Source organism: Cupressus sempervirens, chromosome 10 (assembly GCF_028749045.1).
Source record: "Cupressus sempervirens isolate cs-2001-9-10 chromosome 10, ASM2874904v1, whole genome shotgun sequence".
NCBI lineage: Eukaryota > Viridiplantae > Streptophyta > Pinopsida > Cupressales > Cupressaceae > Cupressus > Cupressus sempervirens.
In genome coordinates this window covers 583,940,386-583,963,116 of record NC_143127.1, presented here as the reverse complement: position 1 = coordinate 583,963,116, position 22,731 = coordinate 583,940,386, and the positions used below count along the sequence as shown (strand labels likewise).

At 36.9% G+C, this 22,731-nt stretch overlaps 1 protein-coding gene across 2 annotated transcripts in view; it reads left to right on the top strand.

The window, feature by feature from the left end:
• The first annotated feature begins 2,415 nt into the window (after positions 1–2,415).
• The window catches only part of LOC149535215 (epoxide hydrolase 3-like), a 63,041-nt gene continuing 42,725 nt past the window's right edge, over positions 2,416–22,731 (top strand). For both annotated transcript variants that reach the window (XM_089807781.1, XM_089807782.1), the window contains exons 1-2: positions 2,416–2,585; positions 2,672–2,883. In XM_089807781.1, the coding sequence (XP_089663907.1) occupies positions 2,513–2,585; positions 2,672–2,883 (285 nt within the window). In that variant the 5' untranslated portion in view covers positions 2,416–2,512. The remainder of the gene's footprint in view (positions 2,586–2,671; positions 2,884–22,731) is intronic.

The following is a 22,731-nucleotide window of genomic DNA, read 5'->3' as shown; positions in this document are numbered from 1 at the left end:
TTAAACTAACAATGAATCATACCCATTTTGATAGAAAAACAATGACGATGAACAACTAAACTAATAACAAACCTTCCTCAAATGACAATTAAATAACATATGGTAGAAATCCATAAAATCTACTTTTGTCCACGACTACCAACATTATTCACAATTTCTTTTTAGTACCAATAATTTTTTTAAAAGTACATGATTATATTCCATTAACTATAACTAAAGTAACAATAAAGCAAAAATTATTTTCTGTGAGCATTATTTTAATTTTAAAAATGAACTTCTACAAAAGTCAAATTATGATAGTGCTATTAATCTATATCAAATTTTAATCAAATTCATCCCTAACAAGGTCTATTCTCTGGACAAAGTGCACTTGAAAATCAAAATATTTCAATTTTTTTCTTAAGATATACGAAAAAACACACTTTTTTTTTCTTTCCAAATTTGATATTGTTGTCTGCTTGTAACCATTGAAATCAACATGAAAATATACTGAAAATATTGTAAAAATTCACTTTGTTTTCATTGAGAGAAAAAGTCAAAAGTGTAATTTGTGAGGATCATATGATACGATATGATATGATAGATTTTAATGGCATCCACAAGGCTAAATTAGCTTATCGATAACCTCATCCATATCTTATTGACCCATATTTTCGTGGTGATATTGCTATCAGGATTTAACTATGTGATTTTTGAGTCAAACTCATTGACCCATGTTTCATGAGTAGTGATTCAACATGAATCCATCTCTCACGAGAATAAATGGAACACTTAGCACTCATTGGATCTAGGTGATGCTCATAGAGGTGAAGCACCAAGACTTCTAGGGAGGTCACCCATCCTAGTACTACTCTAGCTTGAGTGCGCTTAATGATAGAGTTTCCTGCATGGTTAAACCCAAAGCTTGCAACCCCATTTGCAAAACCTTCACCAAGTGTTGTGCCTTATGAACCATTCATTAGAAAGCACCTTAAGCTCATCAATTGATAAGTAGGAGATAATTTCCACAGCAAGTCAAGTTGTGATATTGCTATCAAGATTTAACTGTGTGATTTTTGAGTCAAACTCGTTGACCCATGTTTCATGAGTAATGACTCAACATGAATCCATCTCTAATGAGAATAAATGGAAAACTTAGCACTCATTGGATCTAGGTGATGCTCACAGGGGTGAAGCATCGAGACTTCCCGGGAGGTTACCCATCCCAGTACTACTCCAACCCGAGCATGCTTAACTGCAGAGTTCCCTCCATAGTTAAACCCAAAGCTTGCTCAGGCTGGAGTAGTACCAGGATGGGTGACCTCCCAAGAAGTCCCAGTGCTTCACCCCTGTGAAGCTCTGCAATCAAGTGTGCTTAGGCTGGAGTAGTATTGGATGGGTGACCTCCTGGGAAGTCCCGATGCTTCACCCTTGTGAGCATTACCTAGATCCAATGAGTGCAAAGTGTTATATTTATTCTCACGAGAGATGGATTCATGTTGAATCACTACTCAGGAAACATGGGTCAATGATTTTGACTAAAAAATCACATAGTTAAATCCTGATAGCAATATCACAATTTGACTTGCTATGGAAATTATCTCCTACTTATCAATTGATGAGCTTAAGGGGCTTTCTAATGAATGGTTCATAAGGCACAACACTTGGTGAAGGTTTTGCTAATGGAGTTGCAAGCTTTGGGTTTAACCATGGAGGAACCTCTATAGTTAAGCGCACTTAGGCTGGAGTTGTACAGGGATGGGTGACCTCCCGAGAAGTCTTAGTGCTTCACCACTGCGAGCATCACCTAGATCCAATGAGTGCTAAGTGTTCCATTTATTCTCATGAGAGATTGATTCACGTTGAATCACTACTCATGAAACATGGGTCAACACAATTCTAGTTTAGCTTCATGATTAGCTTCATCGTGATTCGATGTGAACGATTTGATCCTTTGACCTCCAAGTCTGTTTGGTTCGTCGAATTTAAAAAACCCAGATTTCTACAAACCTTGGTTTAGCCAAATCAAGGTTTTGCATATCTTCATTTCGATTTTTGAAATTTTACTGAAACCATTTGTTTCACTCGGAAGATGCGTGTTAAGACACATTTTTATGCGTAAGCTTGGAGTTGAAGGCAAATTTCAAAAAGTAGTCCAATTTATTATTTTTACACTCCTTAAAAAACGAAACTAGGTTTTGATTTTCAATTCCTACTTTTTTAAAAAAGTTGAAAAACCTAGTTTTGAGGCAAAATTGGAAGTCCCGTATGCTAATTCCATTTTGCAAATTTTGAAACAAACGCACCAATTTTCAAATCCAGATTTTGAAAAAGCCAATTCCTGCCATCTTTGGGGAACCAAACGGACCCCAAATTTAAATGACTTATGCGCGATTCTCTTTGTTATATTCGAGGTCAAAAGGAGTTTTGACATTTGTCTTTCCTTACAATAAGAAACAAAGTCCCACGACTTTTCAAGCTCAACCAGTGGGAAGTGGCAAGCAGAGGTAGTTTCGTGTGGGGAAGGGACAGAATGACTTCGGAGATAAGCCACAGGGTCATCAGGACCAATGGCATCAACATGCACGTTGCAGAGCAAGGATCAGGTTTGGTTTGTCTTGGCGCTTTTGCCTTCTCTTTTCATGCCAGCTTTCAATTGTAAGGAGGAAATGTTGAATCAACGGTTTTTCAGGTCCCGTGGTATTGCTGATACACGGGTTTCCGGAATTGTGGTATTCATGGAGGCATCAGATAACAGCACTAGCAAAGGCTGGCTACCACGCCGTGGCCCCTGACATGAGGGGCTACGGAGACACCGATGTTCCTCTCGGTTTCCACAATTACTCTCATTTGCGTCTTGTGGGTGACTTGATCGGCTTGCTCGATGCCCTTGGTCATGATAAGGTACATGCCACAGATGTTCTCTCTTTCCCTTTGTCTTCTCCTTGAAACCTTACCTTTAAGTGCCTTCCCCCGCTGAATATTGCCTTGCCTTTTCCCCTGGAGATGATCAGAATAGTTAACTACCGATCTGTTTCCTGTTCACTTCTTTGAAATCTCATCTCTTCATTTTACGTGGGAGGATTTTAAAGGCAAGAGGAAAGCTATTGTTAGAAGTACCTTCTGAAAAAAAAATTGTTTGGTTTTTGGAAGTTAATTCACACTCCATTATCTATCATTTGGATGAGATTCAAATCACAAGAAAGATATAATTAGATGGGATTAAAACGATCTGTCATTAGGTTTTAAGAAATACACAATTAGACAAGATATGCGCTATGTAAGCTCAAAAAAACACACACTCTGCACACCGACGCAGGCACACATGCACACACACCTAGACACATGCAGACACACACGTGCGTGGACACATGCACAAATGTACACGTACACATATGCACGTGCACATGCATACACGCACATGTGCACACCCAGATGACTACATGCACCTCTCTCTCTCTCTCTATATATATATATGCCATGCTTGCAAATTTGTAGCATTTGGTTCCAAACGAAATGCTTTAAAAAGTGGATCACCTTGGAAAGTTCTAAGCTCAATTTATCTCTAGGCGGATATATGAAAAAGTCATTAAAGACCAACCCTTTAATTTCACTAAATTTAAAATGAAATAATGTGTTTCATTTCCAATAATATCTAATATCAGTGATACTTTCTTTTATTAATTTGTTGCTTATTAGCTCTATGTTTTATATTTTAATTGAAGAATATGGGAGTTGTAAAGCATAGAAGTATTATACTTTATGATTGGTTCATAAGCATCACACTTCCCTTAAATGAGAGTAACAAGAATCATATTATTCATTTAGTTGTTAGGAAAAAGAGATTTACCTAAAAGAAATCTATTTTTGTGAAAATAATTCAGCCAATAGTTCACAATCAAAAGCACTCATACAATCTTGCTCCTTGTTCTAGCCACTAAGAATATCAACTTAGTATCTTCTCACTTGCATCTAATTTAGTGAACTCTAATGGTTTCTTACACTCATACAATTAAAAAACAAGGGATGGACTTCCTCCTTCTATTGCTAGTAACCTTAAGAGTACTATGATTAGAAATATTCAATTTACAAGAAAACTTGATCTCTCCAATCCTTCCTTGTCTTTAAAATGAAGTATTCACTAGCACATCTGAATGGGTATATTATACTAAAGAATGGATTCATGAGTCAAGCTTAGGTAATAAAATGTCTCTCATGTGAGAGGTCAAAATGAAAGCCAATTAAAAGCCCCCCAGTCAAAACTTCAGTTCTATTGTTTTGTCCTACGTGGGACATACTGGTTTGCAGATGAAACTATTGAATGAGTTCAACTATGGTTGAAATAACGATCTGGCAAGATTTCTTCCACTTTTCCTTCTCTTTTCCAAGTGACTTAGACAATCCAAAACTTTCTTGGAATACTCTTCTTCCATGGAGTGCAAGAAGCTAGTATTCAAGTTCAAGGGCTCTCAGATGAGCCCTAGAGATACTCTTCTTGCTAGTAAACCATGCAATGGGAGGTTCCAAAGACAAGATGCAAGAATGCAAATGTCCCAAGGACTTCCTCAAGAATGCAATGCAAATGAAAATTAAGCTAGAATGAGATGCAAAGTGGAGCTATGCTAAAACATGTATGAGAGTGTTACAATACCATTATTAAGCTATGTGAGATTAAGCTACATGTAAAAATAAAAGCTAAGCTAAGCTAGAATGCCATGATGCCATGGATGAGAGAATGTAGACAAGAAATAGAAGTTCTCCACAAAGCTCCAAAGAAACGTGTTAGAAAACCTGCAGCATAACAATATTCAAAATGAGGATGGATTGAGGGGGAAAGCTCTCTCCCTTTTAAAGATGTATGGACGGTAGAGATTAAGATGAAGATGGTGGATGATCAACGGTGGAATTCAAAAAGAGGAGTGATCCATGTGCACACACAAGTCAACCTATAGAATATAAGTTGACTTGCCATATAAGACAAAAGTCACAAAGCCTTTTCTTTTAATTGCAAAATAGAAAAAAACTTTATGTGTGCACTTTAAGTGGGTTAGAAGAATGGGGTGTTTTATTTAATTAAAAGGGGACATGTTCTTTTAATCAAATAATGAACTTAGGATAGCATAGTCAAACTATAGGTTATAATCAAATAAATTGATTATTAGCAATTTGGTCTAGGTAAATGATTAAATTAAACTAGCCAAAATGCTAAGAAGGGGGCTAATAGTCTAGATGACCATTTTTAGGTGATTACAACTTAGACAATCCAAAGGTAGTTTTTTGTGTTTAGTAGCCATAACACCTTTTGTGAGCTTATGCTGGATTGACACTTACACTGAGCTGAAACTATTTTATTCTTTATCCCTGTGTTGGTCAATCAATCTTGTTGTTTAGTTCCTGTAATTGCTTCTGATCTTGTGATTCTAATTGGTATGATCTTCCCAATTTTTCAATCTGCTTCCTGTTGCTGGTTGCTATGCCCAATTTGTCCTTGATGACTTGTTAAATGCATTCTTCAATGATTTCGATGATTATATTTACTGATGCAAGAGTTTGCTGTATGCTTTAATTGTTGGATGATCTGCTCATGTCTTATATGAAATTGTTAAAAGTGGGATAATGATTGCATTGACAATGAACTCTTAAATAGAGTTAAAAAACACTAATTATATCATAGTCTAAAAATAGACAAAATTACAAAAACTAAAAAGAAAGTCTAAATAACCAGTAACTATGGTTGTAGAGGAACAAGCTAAATATAGCGAGATATTAAAAATATTTAAATTACCTACTATCACAGGCCCAAAGTACAACCTATGCGGCACCAATGATGAGCTCGTCTGATTTGACTTAATGTCTGCACAAACTTGATCCCAGACTATGACCTTCACCAATTTAGGATCGTTTTAGTAAAGCAATGTTTCATGCAAATACTCATCTATATTCAAGAACTCATATGCAAGATTCAACATAACAGAGATATAAGGGGCCAATTATTGAAGTTTATAGCTGTGATAGAGACCTTTATCTTTGATATTGCTAGGGAAGAGATTTATGATGATAATTCTATAAAACCAAGTGAGCACAATGTGGAATTCAAGGTGTGCTAGGTGTCTTATCCTAAATATCAGACATTTTATTATATGAAGAGACATGCGACATGCAAAGAGGCATGTGCTTGGAAATATGAAGAGACTTGCATTTGGAATATGAAGAGATGTTTGGTTATTATATGAAGAGTCTCTCAATTTAATATATGTATGATTACTTTGTGTGATAAATATTGTATTCAATTGAAAGCATTGTCCTCAAACTTCTTTTATTCTAAGTTGTCGGTTTGGGTTCGGGTTTGGGGATGGAATTCAGGTTTGTGGGTTCGGGTAATTTTTTTTTTTCCCCATTTGTGTTTGTGGGTGGGTTTGTGCATATATATATACATTTATACATATATATACACATATATACATATATATATATATATATATATATACACACACACATATACATATACATACATATATATACATATACATACATATATATATATATATATATACACATATACATATATATACATATATATGTATACACAAATATATATATTTATGTATACACATATGTATATATATAAATGTGTATATATATACATATACGCATTATGATACATGAGATGTTTTATGATTCTTGTCTATTGATTACTCAATTCAATAAGCTAAACTACATAAAACATAATTCAAGATTTTAATGTGTTGCATGATGCATCAAACTTTCATAACAAGATTCAAATCTAAGCGAGCATTTGGGAGGAGTTAAAAGTGTCTTTTAGAGGTTTTAATCACAACATTCTTAGAACTAAATTCTTGTACAACTAGATAAATACAAGTCATTGTTGACCCTATGACAAGACATATTGTCAATTAGTGGCAAAATATTTAGTCATTCAGGAAGGTTGGTTAATACTGCAACTGAGTTTTCCTTCACTCAGCATGTTTCAGTGTAAACCGAGTCAACAGTGTGAACCAAGCTAGCATTGTTCGTCGAGTGTTCAGTATGAACTGAGCATCTAGTACAAGCAAGGGATCACAGTGTCACTTGAGTGCATGGTATCACCCGAGCATCTAGTGTTACCCAAGTGCCAGAGTATCACTCGAGTTCATTGAGTCGCCCGAGCATCAGCATAATACACAGTTTGACCCAAGCATCAACATTAGCCGACTTGAAGATGTAATTTGATTATTGAAAAGGCACTTTTTCTTTTGAAGCCAACTTGGAATGAAAATATTGTTTGATGGCTACACACGAATGGTGAATTGTTTTGTCTAACATGCAAAAAAGAATGAAAGGTGGAACAAGCGAATATGGAATACAAGAAGAAGATAGAGCAGATTGATTAGCAGGCTACCAAGTAGTATAAAGGGCAGAGCAAAGACACATCTATCATAGTTAGGTGATTATCATCTTCAAAGGATCTATATCAGCAAACAAGAATCATCCTACTGATTGCTTCCTAACAGGTGCATTAGGTAAATCCTCTAACAAGGTGGACCTAGCAGTCCTTTGTAAGATCTCCTAACAAAGTACATACTTCATTGTATTGTAAAATCCGTTAAGAAGGTGGACCTAACAGTCCTTCATACTCCTAACAGCGTAGATCACTAGAAGTGATCAACTATAAGCCCTAACAGGCCAACTTTATTACTGTAGTAGTGAAGCATTGTGGGTGTCATCCCCACCCTAGTTTTACCTTCTCCTTGGAGGGTTTCTGGGTTATCAAATATTGTGTCAAAGTGTTATGGTGCTTTATGTTTCCATGCATGACAATAGATCAAACAATCTAAGTGGAAAGTTTAAGTGGTTCCTGATTCCCCCCCCTCTCCTCAATCACCTGTTTGTCATTACATTTCCAACAATTGGTATCAAAGCGAGGTTCTCCTATTAGAAGATTAGCCGCTTGAGAATAAAGATTTGAGGAAATGGAAGTGTATAAGTTGGAAAAAGCTATTGAGAATGACAAACTAGATCTACATATGCTTATGGAACAAGTCAAGAAACTCAAGGAGTAACTCACCAACTCTCTGAAAAGAAGAAAAGAGTTAGCTATGTAGATGAATGACAATCTATACATAGAAGAAAGAATAGAAGACCTCTGCAGAGAAAGAAGTTTAGAAGAAGCAGATGTAGCTATAGAAGATCTATTGGGAAGGAATACCACTGTACAAGAAGAAGTAAGAAAATTGAAAAGAGAATAGGAAAGTCACTTGGTCAGGCTATGAGTAATGGAAAAGAAGAACAAAGCAGAAAATGACAAAGAAATGATGGATGAAGATAAAAGATTGCCTGCAACAAGATTAAAGAAAAGACCAATGAAATTCAGCAGCTATCTCAATATTAGGCAGACATGGAAAATCAGCTAGATAATGCAAATAATGAAATCGCCAATCTAAGAATAGAGAATGATAGACTCAAGAATGATCTAAGAGCTGAAAAGGAACTCAATGAAAGAAGGTTGAGATCACAAGAAAGTGTGAATCAATTGTATGAACAAACTTAGAATAGACCTAAAGGCACTACCAACTTAGGGTATATTGATCAAGGAGAATCATCACAACAAGGAGCTCAAAAGAACAAAAGGCCTACATGCAACAACTGTGGAAAAGTAGGTCATACATCAAACATTTGTTGGAGTAATACTATGAAACCCAAGTTCAATAGTTATTGCTATAATTGCAACAAGCATGGATACAAGGCAAATGAATGTAGAGCTAGACCAAAATTTAAAGGAAACTGCTTCATATGTCACAAGCATGGTCACAAATCTTTTGAGTGCATATCAAAACAATGGAATGCAAATAATCAATACAATGGAACTAGACAAGGAACAATTATTGGTTGGGACTACAACACATGGGGAAGATGCTATCTATTTGGAGAATACGACCACATTGGAACAAATTGTTTCAGAACTCACTTTAGGAAAAGACATACTAATGAGAGATGTTATGTATGCAAAAAGGTTGGTCATTTGGCAAGAAATTGTATGAATCAAGCTACAACAAATTTTGGTTAAGAAAACAAAGGTTTAAGTGATCAAAACTCAGATGAATAAAAAATGGGTAAGGAAATTAGAGGAAAACACAAGGCAAGACAATGAAGCTATTGTCACCCAAACCAATGAGTTGGGTGAAGCAACCACCTCTATCTGAGCATATGAAGAGATGGCTGGAACAATGAATCCAAAGAAGATCCTATACTAGTTCCAGATAAGCAAGAAAGAACAATCCAAATCTGCATACGAAGATGCACAAGGACAAGTGGAGGAAACTTTGTTTTAACCGAGTCGAATCTTAGTTATAACCGAGCTATCAAGCATTACCTAGTCAAGTCGGATTGTATTCCAGTTCTAATTGAGCTTCACGATGGACAGTTCATGTCGAGTTTAAGTTTGAAGACCTAAACCGGTCATCTCACCAAGTATGGAGCATTTATTAGGCCCTGAAGCTTGATATTTTTTTATAAAAAGTGAAATCGAGGGTTTATTCTCTCATTGCAAATTCAAAGATCAGTTTGAGCTGATCAATTTTTGAGCACCAAGCAACTAAGAGCAGGTTATTGAGCGAGTTTGCAGTAGTATAGTTTGGGAATGTTATTTGTCAATAAAATTCTTCATTCACCGAGCAAAATGACATCCAACTCTAGAATGAAGATAAAGAAGGGTTCTGAAATGTTGGTGAAGAATGCGGTTCGTGAAACACCCAAATATAAGCTATATCTTGCGGTAGCTAAGGAGAAAGACCCCATGGGAGCTCACTCGACCATCCCTCCAAAGGTACTGTTAATTCATGATATCAGGTCATTTTACCACTGCACAATTTAGGAATTGGGTCCTTTTGAGTTAAATGAAGCATTTGGTGCAATGTGTGAAAATGTAGTGTTGAAACCTGAGCATAGACATTTGGAAGTGAAGGGTTTGACTCATGCATTGCATATGCCACGAAATTTCCAAATTAAGTGGATCAGATACGTTTTAAGTAGGGTTCATGATATGTCTTATTGGCTTGAGCAACCAGTGAAGATCATAAAGAAAATGATCCATTGAGTCACAAGTTATCCTATGTTAACCAAAAATCGGAATTGGATCGGAATCGGAAAGGCCTACTCGAATCATGAATTGCCTATGAATTGGCTAGGAATTGGCAAGGTGAAAAAAAACTTGAAATTCAAAGATTTTAAAATTGGTGAGTTTTGGTGATTTTTTACCAACTTGCTGGTTTTTGGGGCTGATTTTGCCTGCCGGCGAGCCGATTCACCAACTCACAATGAATTGCATGCCTTAAGTCAGATCGTGAAATCACGTGAATTGCTTGAATCGCGACAATTCATGTTACTTTGCCAAGAAGCACCAAAACCCTAGCTCGAGGTGAGCTTGCAAAGAAAACCTTGCAGAGTGGGATGACAGAGGTATGGAATTGAACAATGTTACAGACATGGAAATCAAGTTTGGGATCCATGTAATTGCTCTCAAAATCTACAGCTCGAGCAAACCTAACAGTGTACCTTGTGAGGTGGTTGACCTAGCATACAAGGTTGTGAAGAACAATCTGTCTTACGACTTAGCCAAGTTACAACTGAGTCAATTAAGCAAAAACATGGAGAACATCCGGGCATCTAAGAAGAACGTTTGTAAGTTTGGCTCTCTTTTGGTATGTTTATTTTTCTATTTGCAATTTTTTTCCCTTCTAAGAGCAATGTGGTTTGGAATAAGGATAGACCTGTCATATATCAGATCAATGAGTTAGGAGAAAATTTTGATGGAATAATGAATGCATATTTTGAGAACTTTAAGGATAAGATGCAGAACAAATTTAGGATCCCTCAACAACTGGTTGCTTAATATGAACAAGATATTTTCTTCCTAGTTGACTGTGATAACACTCATATTCAAGCAGTCATACCTAGGATAGCATGAATAAAACCATTGGGCTATGAAGTAAATATTGATGATACCAAGGACATCATTGAGGCTTTATTGAATGAGCCAGTTGATCCTAAGGATACTTACTTTGACACTTATGAAGAGGCCAAAACCATAATATCTCTACAAATAGAGATTTCTGAAATATTGAAGAGGGAAGAAGAGAATGGAAAAATATTCACAAGAAATTTGACAATAAGGATGACTCTCTTATGCTTACAAAAGGACAAGGAGAAGATGAAGAGAGCAAGTTCAGTGAAGAGGAAGAAGAACCTCCAAAGAAGAAAGGGAAAGTAATCAAGGCAACACCAAAGAAAGCTACACCTAAGAAGGCAGCTACGCCTGTGATTACTACTTCCAAGAGACCAAGGAGAAAACTAAGGCTTCAAGATGATGATGGGGAAGAAGAAGCTCAAAGCATCAAACTAAAGAAGCCCCCACCATCCTTTGAGCAACAATTAAAAACAATAAGGGAAGGAAGTGGCATGGCTGGATTCAAATGCATCAGATAAGTTCAGGAGCAAGGAGGAGCAACAGCAAATAGAAGATGCTTTGGTTGAGAAGATGGCCAAATGGAAATATGATCCAAATGAATTAAAAAAACCAAGCTCTAGATGCCTTACTTAAGGCAGTGACACATAGATGGACAAATGCTGTAACAACAAAAAGAGAAATTAGAGAACAAACATTGAAAAGTGTCATGCCACACTTCACTAAAGAAGAAATCAAGGAGGCTATGTTCAAGTATGAAAACAAGCAAACTCCTAGATTTAAATCCTTCCAAATTTTGTCGAATAAATAGAAGTTGTTCAATCTACAACAAATTTGTGGAAAACTATTTTTGAAGTAGAAAATAAAGATAAAGATGCAACACCATATGTACAAACAATTGAAGAATTAGATTCAGAAATGATGGCAGCTGTGGTAATAGCTTCTCTACCCACTTCTCCTAGCCAAGCCATTGTTACATCAAGTGCAGAGAAAGCAGAGATTAAAGAGAAGGAGAAAAAAAGTTCTACATCCACTCAAGTAGCAACTGAGCAACAGACTCTGACTACCTCTGGGCCAAGCATAACCAAGTAGAAATCAAATAAGGATGAGAACATGGTTGACAAAGGAAACAAAGAAGAAAGAAAGTTCTACATCCACCCAAGTAGTAACTGAGCAACAAACTCTGACTACCTCCAGGCCAAGCATAACTGAGCATAAATCAAATAAGGATGAGAACACGGTTGACAAAGGAAACAAAGAAGAAAGCAAGAGTCAACCGAGTTGTGAAGAGAAGGAGGATGAAGGTAAAGGAAAATAAATTATACTTTCTTCGAGTGCCAAGGGCAAAGAAAAAGAAAAGTTTACAGAAGAGAATGACCTTGATAAAGACATTGTGATTCTAAATTGGGATCAATCTAATCTCTCTGCTAAACAAATGAAAATCTTGAGCAAGCTATGGAGGAAAAGGGCTCAGCGGGAGAAACTAAAGGCAGAAAGAGACATCGGAAAGGTTCTTGAAGACGTCAAGGACATTTTTTGATGTGATTTCAGTCGAGGTAAATAATAAAGCCCTATCATTGAACAATTGATTGACATTGTACATAAATTCAATAAAGATTTAGATGGTCAGGAAAAACTTTTGCAAAGGGTGGAAATAAAATTTGAGAATAAAGTTTTGGAAAATGTAGCCAAGAAGATTGCCATTAATCAAGTGGAATTGTCCACTCTTATTGCTACATTAGGAGTTGTAAATAATATTGTATCTTTATTTGCAAAATTGTGTGATACATCAAATTTCACCAAGGAAATAATGAACAAACTGGCCAAGATTGATGAGGACTTGAAGAATAGTGCTAATTAGTTGGCACTTGAGTACCAAATAGGCTGAACTACTAAGGGAAGAAGCTAAGATTAGGGCATCATTACCAGATATCCAGAGTATGATGCTTCCCCACATGGATATAATGCAGAAACATCTTGCACATGCAAAGACACTAGTACATGATACAAATTTCTCAGTTGTAGATCTCATGATGGAGTTATTAGTAGAACTCCAGATTGAACTACACATTTTGAAGGTATTGCAAGAAAATTGGGATAAAACTTCGTCTCTAGTTTTGAAGGTGCATCATGATTTTTTCAATCATTTTTGTATAACCTTGTAATGACATGTTTTTGGCATTTGTAACAAAAACAAGGGGGAAAATGTATGGGGGGAACATCTATGCACATGTATATGTATATAACAAGAGGAATTATATAAAGTAGATGTACATCTGAACAAAAACAATTTTGAAAAACCAATATTCATTTAGTTGTGACCAAGCCACATATATTCAGTTCAAACCAAGTTGTAGACCCAAGCACATGGAAAGGGGGAGTTTGACTACAAATTTTGATTAAGAAGTTTTTTGATTGATGCCATAATTGCACATGATAAGTGTTTTTGTCACTAATTCCAAAGGGGGAGATTGTTGACCCTATTAAGATATATTGTCAATTAGTGATAAAACACTTAGTCAGTCATGAAGGTTGGATAATATTGAAACCGAGCTTTCCTTCAATCAACATGTTTCAGTGTAAACCGAGTCAACAGTGTGAACCGAGCTAATAGTGTTTGTCGAGTGCTCAGTATGAATCGAGCATCTAGTACAAGCAAGGGATCACAGTGTCACCCGAGTGCATAGTATCACCCGAGCATCCAGTGTTACCCGAGTGCCAGAGTATCACCCAAGTTCACTAAATCCCCCGAGCATTAGCATAATACATAGTTTGACCCAAGCATCAACATCAACCGACCTGAAGATGTAATTTGATTATTGAAAAGACACTTTTTCTTTTGAAGCTGACTTTGAATGAAAGTATTGTTTGATGCCTATATAAGAAAGGTGAATTGTTTTGTCTAACATGCGAGAAAGAATGAAAGATGGAACAAGCGAATATGGAATACAAGAAAAAGATAGAGCAGATTGATTAGCAGGCTACCAAGCAATATAAAGGGCAGAGTAGAGGGACATCTATCACAGGTAGGTGATTACCATCTTCGAAGGATGTATATCAGCAGATCAAGTTGCAAACAAGGATCATCCTACTGATTGCATCCTAACAGGTGCATCAGGTAAATCCCCTAACAAGGTGGACCTAGCAGTCCTTTGTAAGATCTCCTAATAGAGTACATGCTTCATTGTATTGTAAAATTCTTTCACAAGGTGGACCCAATAGTCCTTCATACTCCTAACAAAGTAGATCACCATAAGTGATCAATTGTAAGCCCTTACAGGCCAACTTTATTATTGCAGTAGTGAAGCATTGTGGGTGTCATCCTTGCCCCAGTTTTCCCTTCTCCTTGGAGGGTTTCTAGGTTACCAAATATTGTGTCAAAGTGTTATGGTGTTGATTTCTTTATTGCTTTATGTTACATGCATGACAATAGATTATACAATCTAATAAAAGCAATCTAAGTGGAAAGTTTAAGTGGTTCCTGATTCACCCCCCCTCTTAGTCATTTGTTTGTCGTTACATTTCCAACAGTCATGACTTGATACAAACATATATTTATGCATATCTGTGATGAAAATGGGACCCAAAAAAATTAGGATCTAGTATCATAGGATTGCGTTAACCATTTTCTGAAATTCACACAATAGACAACTACTGAGAAAGTAAAAATAGATTATTCATTGAATAAAGTTGCAAAAGTTGAGTACAAATCTGTGAATAATACTATATTGTATTGAATTAAGCTTTTACATGCCATATTTTTGAAGGATTGCATTACAATGCTTAGCAAATGCTAGAAAGAACCGAGTACAAGCTGACCTAGACGTCCTTTTCCTCTATCCAACAATAAGAGATAATATAGGACATGCTTCTAAAAACAATTAAAGATAGTTTCTTTGACTTGGTAGTTTGACCTCTACTTGGGTTCTTTTAGGTTTACCTGGGTCCTTGACGGGTACCCACAGGGTCCATATTTCAGACTATGGGTCTGCGCTAGCGTGAACCCGGATGAACTCAGTCTAAAATAAGGACCCTGTGAGGACCCGTTACAGACCTGCTGCAAACCTGGGCCTGAATCCACTTGGCAGGGTTTGAACTCGATATCATAGCTTTTATTTAACAAAATATATATTTTATGGTGTGGCTTGGTTTTTCCCCTCAAGTTGGATGGTTTTGCTAGGATAGATTGTCATGTCTCTTTGTGTCTTATTGTTCTTCATTTTGGTTTTTGTTTGACTTGGTAGTTTGACCTCTACTTGGGTTCTTTCGGGTTTACTTGGATCCTTGACGGGTCCCCACAGGGTTCGTATTTCAAACTATGGGTCTGCGCTAGCGTGAACCTGAATGAACTCATAGTCTGAAATAAGGACCTTTTGAGGACCCATTACAGACCCGCTACAAACCTGGGCCCGAATCCACTTGGCAGGGCTCAAACTCGATATCATAGCTTTTATTTAACAAAATAGATATTTTATGGTGTGGCTGGGTTTTTCCCCTCAAGTTGGATGGTTTTGCTAGGATAGATTGTCATGTCTCTTTGTGTCTTATTGTTCTTCATTTTGGTTTTTGTTTTTTATCTTTATTTCCGGGCAAAACGTTAACATGGTATCAAAGCAAGGTTAGATAACAACAAATAAGGGAGTTTCTCTTGTTCTCTATTTCGTGTATCTTTTGCAAATTGCATGAGTGTGTTGTAGGTAATATGTAAGTGTTGAAGTGAATAACTGCAAGAGAGATTATTTTACCTAAATTTGTCTGCCCAAGCTTCTTAGTATATGTTAGTGCCTTGCTTTTGCATGAAAGAAGTCATTTTATCTTTGGCATGTTTGTTCCAGTCCTCTATCTGGTATTTGAATTCAGTTGTAGATTTTATGTTAAATTCAATGGCTTCATATCTCCTCGTCATTATTAATTTTGAATGTCTCTTTTGTGTTTCTATTGTCTTTGTGCAATCCTAAAACGTCACCATTGAAGCTTTGCATATGTTTTGTGACATGGCAGCAATTGTTTGTGACCATGAGTGCACTTTTCTTCATATTTACATTGACATAGATTTAGTTTCTTGTAGGTCAGTGGTTGGCTTGAGTGACTTTAGTGGATGGCTTTTGTGGCTTTTGCTATTGTTTATGTCTATCCTTGTCACCATTGAGTATAGTGTCGATTCATAATTATATTTATTTTTTGGTGTTTATTCTCATTTTTGAACTTCCATTATGTAGTTGCGAGAGAGATTAACTACTTGCGATGGCTTGTAGTAAGGTTCTTAGAATCACTATCATATGTTTCTCTTAAGATCAAGTACTTGCTTTGAAGTTTTTGGTATATGATATGAGTTTGGGTTTCTTGATGGCATGGTGTAAGAAATCTATTTGGCATTGAGATGCTGTTGTTAATCATTGCACTATTGTGTGAATATTGTGTGTGGTTTGTGTTGGAAGTGTGAGTCATCTTCAGTTATGTTTGTTGGGAGTTCATTGATTTGGCATCGATTCTCTTTTCACTCTCTCCTATTGCCTATCTTGTTATTTTCTGTTTTTGCAATGTCTTGGCATTGTAGCATCCTTGTTCTCTATCTTTAGTTCTTAATATGGAGATCTCAATGAGTTGTATGGTCCATTTCACATTTATCACCAACAATGTGTAATGGTGGTCTTTTGCCTTCCATATGTGAGTCTTCAGTTGCATTGAAGAGTTGTTTCAATGAAGATAAGTTTGTTTGTCTTCCATTGCGGATTTAAGCAAGTGCATATTCTTTGGTTTTGGTAACATGTGTATTAAGAGCTACTTGTATTTGTGAATAGCGAGAGCTGCTTGCTTGGGTGTGTATTAGGAGTTGCTAGTGTTTGTGAGTAGTAAGAGCTGCTTGCTTGGGTGTATTTCAAGAGTTGCCTTCCTATTTATGTATTAGGAGTTATCTGTGTTTATGGATACCAAGTTTTGATGGTCATGTATATTTCAATATGTGCATGATCAATATTGTTGAGGATCGTTACTCTTGTGTGTGTAGTGAGATCCTTCTCAAAGAAGTTAGACTACAAAGAGATAAGTATTCTATGATTACATCTTTGAATGTTGATCATATTTTTTTTTCATATATATCACGGGGAATAGCGTATGCTTTTAGCATTGATCTTTATATTTCTCCTCTTTATTGCTAATCTCTCTTGATTGCAAGACGGATCAAGAAGCAATGGGATGATGAGAGATTACATTCAAAGTCATGTAAACTCTAGATATGAACATGGAAACGCTGCTTGCAGTCATTAGGGTTGAATTGGTGATACATATCTTCATTAAAGAGGAAGATCATATACAGGTTGTTATTATGATTAGTTTTTTTGGAGAGGAAGAAATGATATTTAGAGGGAGACTATCCAGCTCTAGAAATCAGATTCAGAGGGAGCTTGCATGACAGAGGGAGAATGCCTAATTCTTGCCTATGTGGTAGTGTGACTACTAAAGCTTCTTCTTTGGTCAACTTGGAATCAGCTATCTTATTGTGATAATCAAAGTAGTGAAAATGTTGCTCTTGCTAAGAGAAAGTCCGTTGAATCTCAACCATTCTTATACATGTCAATGAGTTCATTTATGAAGGATAAGTTCAAGGTGAAATCCCATGTTCCACCCTCTGTGAGTAGGCATGGTGGAAATGCATTATTCTCTAGGAGAAGTCTGAGGTGAAAGCCCTTGTTTCACCCTCTGTAGGCAAGTATGGTGGATCCACCCTTTGTGAGTAGTTATGGTGGAAATGCATTCTTCTTTGGGAGAAGTATGAGGTGAAAGCCTTCATTTCACCCTTTGCAAGTAGGCATGGTGGAAATGCATTCTTCTTTGGGAAAATTCTGAGGTGAAGGCCCTCATTCTACCCTCTACAAGTAGGTATGGTGGATCCACGAGTAAGCATGGTAGATGTCACGTGTGTGGATCCATGACTTCAATCTTATGCTTTTATGGTTCACTTTCTAGAAATAGCTATGATGAATAGTTTTATGCTAGAAATAGCTATGATGAATAGTTTTATGCTAAGATAACTATGTTTTATTGAGAAAATTCTGTGATGAGAAATTGTTATTGACATTTTTGGTTGCAGCTATGTGTGTCTACCATGCTAAAGATCTCTCTGTTGCTAAGAGGGAGTGTTGAAGATTATAGCTGCAATAGAGATCTCTACTTCTAATATTGTTAGACAAGAGATTTATGATTATATTTCTGTATAACCAAGTGAGCATGATGTGGCATTCAAGGTGTGCTAGGTGTTTTATCCTAAACATCTGACATTATATTATATGAAGAGACATGTGTTTGGAAATATGAAGAGACTTGCATTTGGAAAATGAAAAGACATTATGTTATGAAAAGTCCCTCAATTCAATATATATGTATGTATGTATGTATGTTTTGTGTATAGTACTTGAACTTGTTTTATTTAACAAAACTGATTATTTTTGGTATGGCCCAGTTTTTCCCCTCAAGTTGGAGGGTTTTCCTAGGATAAATTGTTGTGTCTCATTGTTCTTCATTTTGGTTATTGTTATTTATTTTGGGCAAAACAATAACACCAATATGATTCCCTTTTCATTCTGAAACAATGATTACAAATATATATATATATATATATATATATATATATATATGTATGATAGTTTTGTACATAGTACTCGAACTTGTTTTATTTAATAAAACTGATTATTTTTGGTATGACCCAGTTTTTCCCCTCAAGTTGGAGGGTTTTCCTAGGATAAATTGTTGTGTCTCATTGTTCTTCATTTTGGTTATTGTTATTTATCTTAATCTTTTGGGCAAAACAATAACACCAATATGATTCCCTTTGCATTCTGAAACAATGATTACAAATACCAACCAACTCGTGCTCGGTAGCTGGTCTGTCATCACCAACATTGCCAATGCTGATCTACAATGAAAATCCAAACAATGAATTGCCCTAAAGATTACCAAGCTAGCCTAGAACCCAAGACTTGGCCAAAATTTTACAATATATCCCAAACAACGCATCAAGTTTGAAGCCAAAGATCTGCTCACAAACACTCACTATGCAATCAAGAATGCTTGCTCATAAGTCTTATCCATGATTTGTGCCTAAGGCATTGCCTCATTTATTGGCACTATCTCTGATTGTAACTCGGCCTATATTGTTATATCTCCTTTTACTTAGATCACCATCGGATGGTTGTTGGGCTTCACCATGGGGACAATTTGGCTCGCAAGACATCGCCCAATGAGAGCTTGGGCTTGCCATCCATGTTGCCTTCTTATAGAGCTTCAAGGAGACATAATCCACATTGTGTGGCTATGTCTGAACTCAAATAGCCTTATGAAGATTTCTGAAATCATATTGGACCTCATATTGACATAGATCCCTTAGGATCGATCAATGCTAATTGGATTCATATGCTTTTCTTCCTAGGATCTCAATTGTGCCAACATTGAGCCATTTCACACCCAATTTGATCTACAACCTTAGTGTTTGTCAAGGTTAACAAATTAACTTGAGCTTCTAACAAGAGCTCACAAATCACAGTAACTACAACCTCCCCCACCCAACTTGTGGCAAGGCTCCTGACATTGATATACCCTCTAACTTGAAGATGCATGAGAGGCATGGCACCACCGCTCACTTCTGCTACACCAAGCTGCCTACCTCAAGGAATGCCATGATTATCTCTTCATCTCGCCACAACATCTCACCTCGTTCCCAACTTGCTACTGCAGGAGCTGATCCTTCCGAAACCACTAAGAACTCGCGAAAGATCTTTCCATGTCCTCTAGTGCATGTGGTCAACACTTTACCAACTCGCTGATCTAGATTATCCAATAGGTTTGCGAGACCTTGGGTAGGAACGTTCCACACCTAGTCCTCTTCACCAGGTAAATGGATGCATAATTGGGAGACATGGTAGACTGTATATAGACCAAGATACAATGACAATTCAGCTTGTATACGATAGGACCTAGCTTCTGCACAACTTCAAAAGGACCATCCCATTTCCTTACAAGTGACATGCTCAACCCCTTAGGTATTTTAACTCATTCCGATCCATGCATAGCAGTGCCTTGTCACTGACATTGAATTCCACCAGCTTGTGCTTCTCATGCTCAAATCTCTTCATATGGTCTATTTCTTTGGTGAGATGCTATCTTGCTAGATTAACTCGTTTCTTCTAGCTCTCATGAGCTCGATTGCCTCAGTGTCTGAACCTTGATATCCTCGCATGACTTTATGTGGTGTGAGTGGTTGCTAACTCATAGCCAACACAAACTGTGAATGCTTAGACAATTCACTCTTTTGCAAATTATAGCTAAATTGGGCTGCATTGAGAAACTTGGGCCAATTCCTCTGATTAGATGCAATATAATGTCTCAGGTACTCTTCCAACACTGTGTTGATGCGCTCGGTCTGCTTATCTGTTTGCGAATGGTAACTCGTGCTCATCAACAATCTTGTGCCTACCAATTTCAACAACTTGGTCCATAACTTCGACATAAACCTCAAATATCTATTTGATACAATGTTTTAAGGGAAACACCCTAATTCTTAACCACAATTCAAAAAAAGGCAGTGTGCTGCCAACTCAAATTGTTGCTTGCAAGCAATGAACACTGCATACTTGCTAAAGTGATCAACTTTCACCATGATTCTTGAAAACCCATCAAGATATTGGTAGAAGTTGCAACAAATCTCCCAAATAGATATTAACCAGCCTGTCTGGCTAATAATTGAGGCATGTCTTCACATACAACTCGACATCATTACACATATTTGGCCAATAGAAGCCACATTCCGACACTTCCATCGTGTGCTTCTGGCCTACGTGTGTTGCACAGGTTGAGTCATGACATTCATGTAACAATTTCTTGCACAATCTTTCCATTTCGGGACATAGAGCTTATTCTCTTCATAGTAAAACATGTCATCCTTCAATGTGAATCTCCTCGTCCTCCTAGCTTGGACTTGGAGTACTATTTCATGAGCTTGTAAGTCATTCCCTAAGCCTTCTTGGATCCTACGCTAAACATGCTCAACAATCATCACTTGACTAGATGCCTCATCCTCCAAGTCTGAAATGTGCTGAATTGAGCTTTCTTTCTCAGCACGTCTGTAGCAACAGTATGCCTCCCTGGATTATATGTGAGCTAGAAGTCGAACTCGATGAGGAACTCTTGCCACCTTTCTTGGTTAGGTGTAAGCTTTGCTTGTGTCTTGAAATAGGTTGAATTGATACTATCAATTTTCACCACAAGAGTAATGCCCAACAAGTAATGATGCCAAAATCTGAGACATGGCACAGTCGCTGTCATTTGCTTCTCTTGAGATGAATAATTCCTTTCCCAATCATTCAACTTCCTTGACTCATAAGCCATAGGATGCCTATGCTGCATCAAGACAGCACTAATAGCATAATCCAACATGTCTATCTGAACTTCAAAAGGCTTACTATCTTCCGACAATGCAAGCACCAACTCCACAGTGAACTTGTTTTTAAGCATCTCAAATGCTTCTTACTATCTGGGACCCCATTTCCATCCTTTATTCTTCTTTAGCAAGTCGGTAAGGGGACCTATGATCTTGAAGTAACCCGCAAAAAATGTGTGATAGGAATTTTCTAGTCCAAGAATCTATCACACCTCTTCTACATTCTTTAGTGGCTGCCATTCTTGGATTGCTACTAGCTTCTTAGGGTCAGGCCAAATCTTTCCATGCCCGACAATATGGCCTAGAAACTGAACTTCCTCTTGAGCAAACATGCGTTTATCATTCTTCTCAAAGAGCTCATGGGTCCTCAATAAGCTAAACACCTCAACAAGGTACTCCTTATGCTTTGCAAGGGACTTACTATACACAAGAATGTCGTCAAGATAAGCAACATAGTTTTCTAGCAACGGTTTGAAAATGTCATTCATCAATGTGTTAAATGTAGTAGGTGCATTTGTCAAGTTGAAAGGCATGAGAAGGAATTCATATGTCTCATATGAGTTGTAATTATAGTCTTCTCCTCGTCACTTGATGCTATTTGAATCTGATAATAACTTTGCCTCAGATCGAGCTTGGTGAAATAGCAAGCTTCCATAAGCAGATCAAAGCTATCTGCAATGAGGGCAGTGGATACTTGTTCTTGATGGTGAGTTTGTTTAGTGCACTATAGTCCACAGAAAGCCTCAGCGTTCCATCTTCCTTGTACTGAAACAACACCAGAGCCACGTAGAGAGCGAAATAGCTTGCGTTGACGAGCTCACATAATTGTCTTTTCAACTTTGCCATCTCGAGGCCTGAGAGATGGTATGGAGCCTACATAGGCGGCCTAGCTCCAACCTCCAGCTCAATTTTATGGTCTACATGGCGCTTCGGTGGTTGTAGTATGCTGCATTGTTGTTACATCTAATTTTTTAGAATGTTTTCAGCTTAAGGTAATTTGTGAAATAGTTTGCATGCAACCATTTACACTGCTGTTTTCTGATATAACTTGTAAACTTGCAACAACTCGATTTAAAGATGAGAGAAACTAATCGTGCATTTCACAGTAATACTTGAACACAAATAACTTCCCAAATTTTTTAAAGTCACAAGAATTGTATTCAGAGCTCAAAGAAATTCAAAATACTTATTTTCAGCAATCAATCCCCACATAACAGTAATAACTAACCTATCAAAAGTATTTTCAATTTATTTTTTTAATACACACATTAAGATAGCGTTTTCAGACTTGGTCTAGATGCTTGCGTATAGATTATAGTCACTTTGTGGAGCATGCAACTTGCGTGTTCACTTCCAGGAA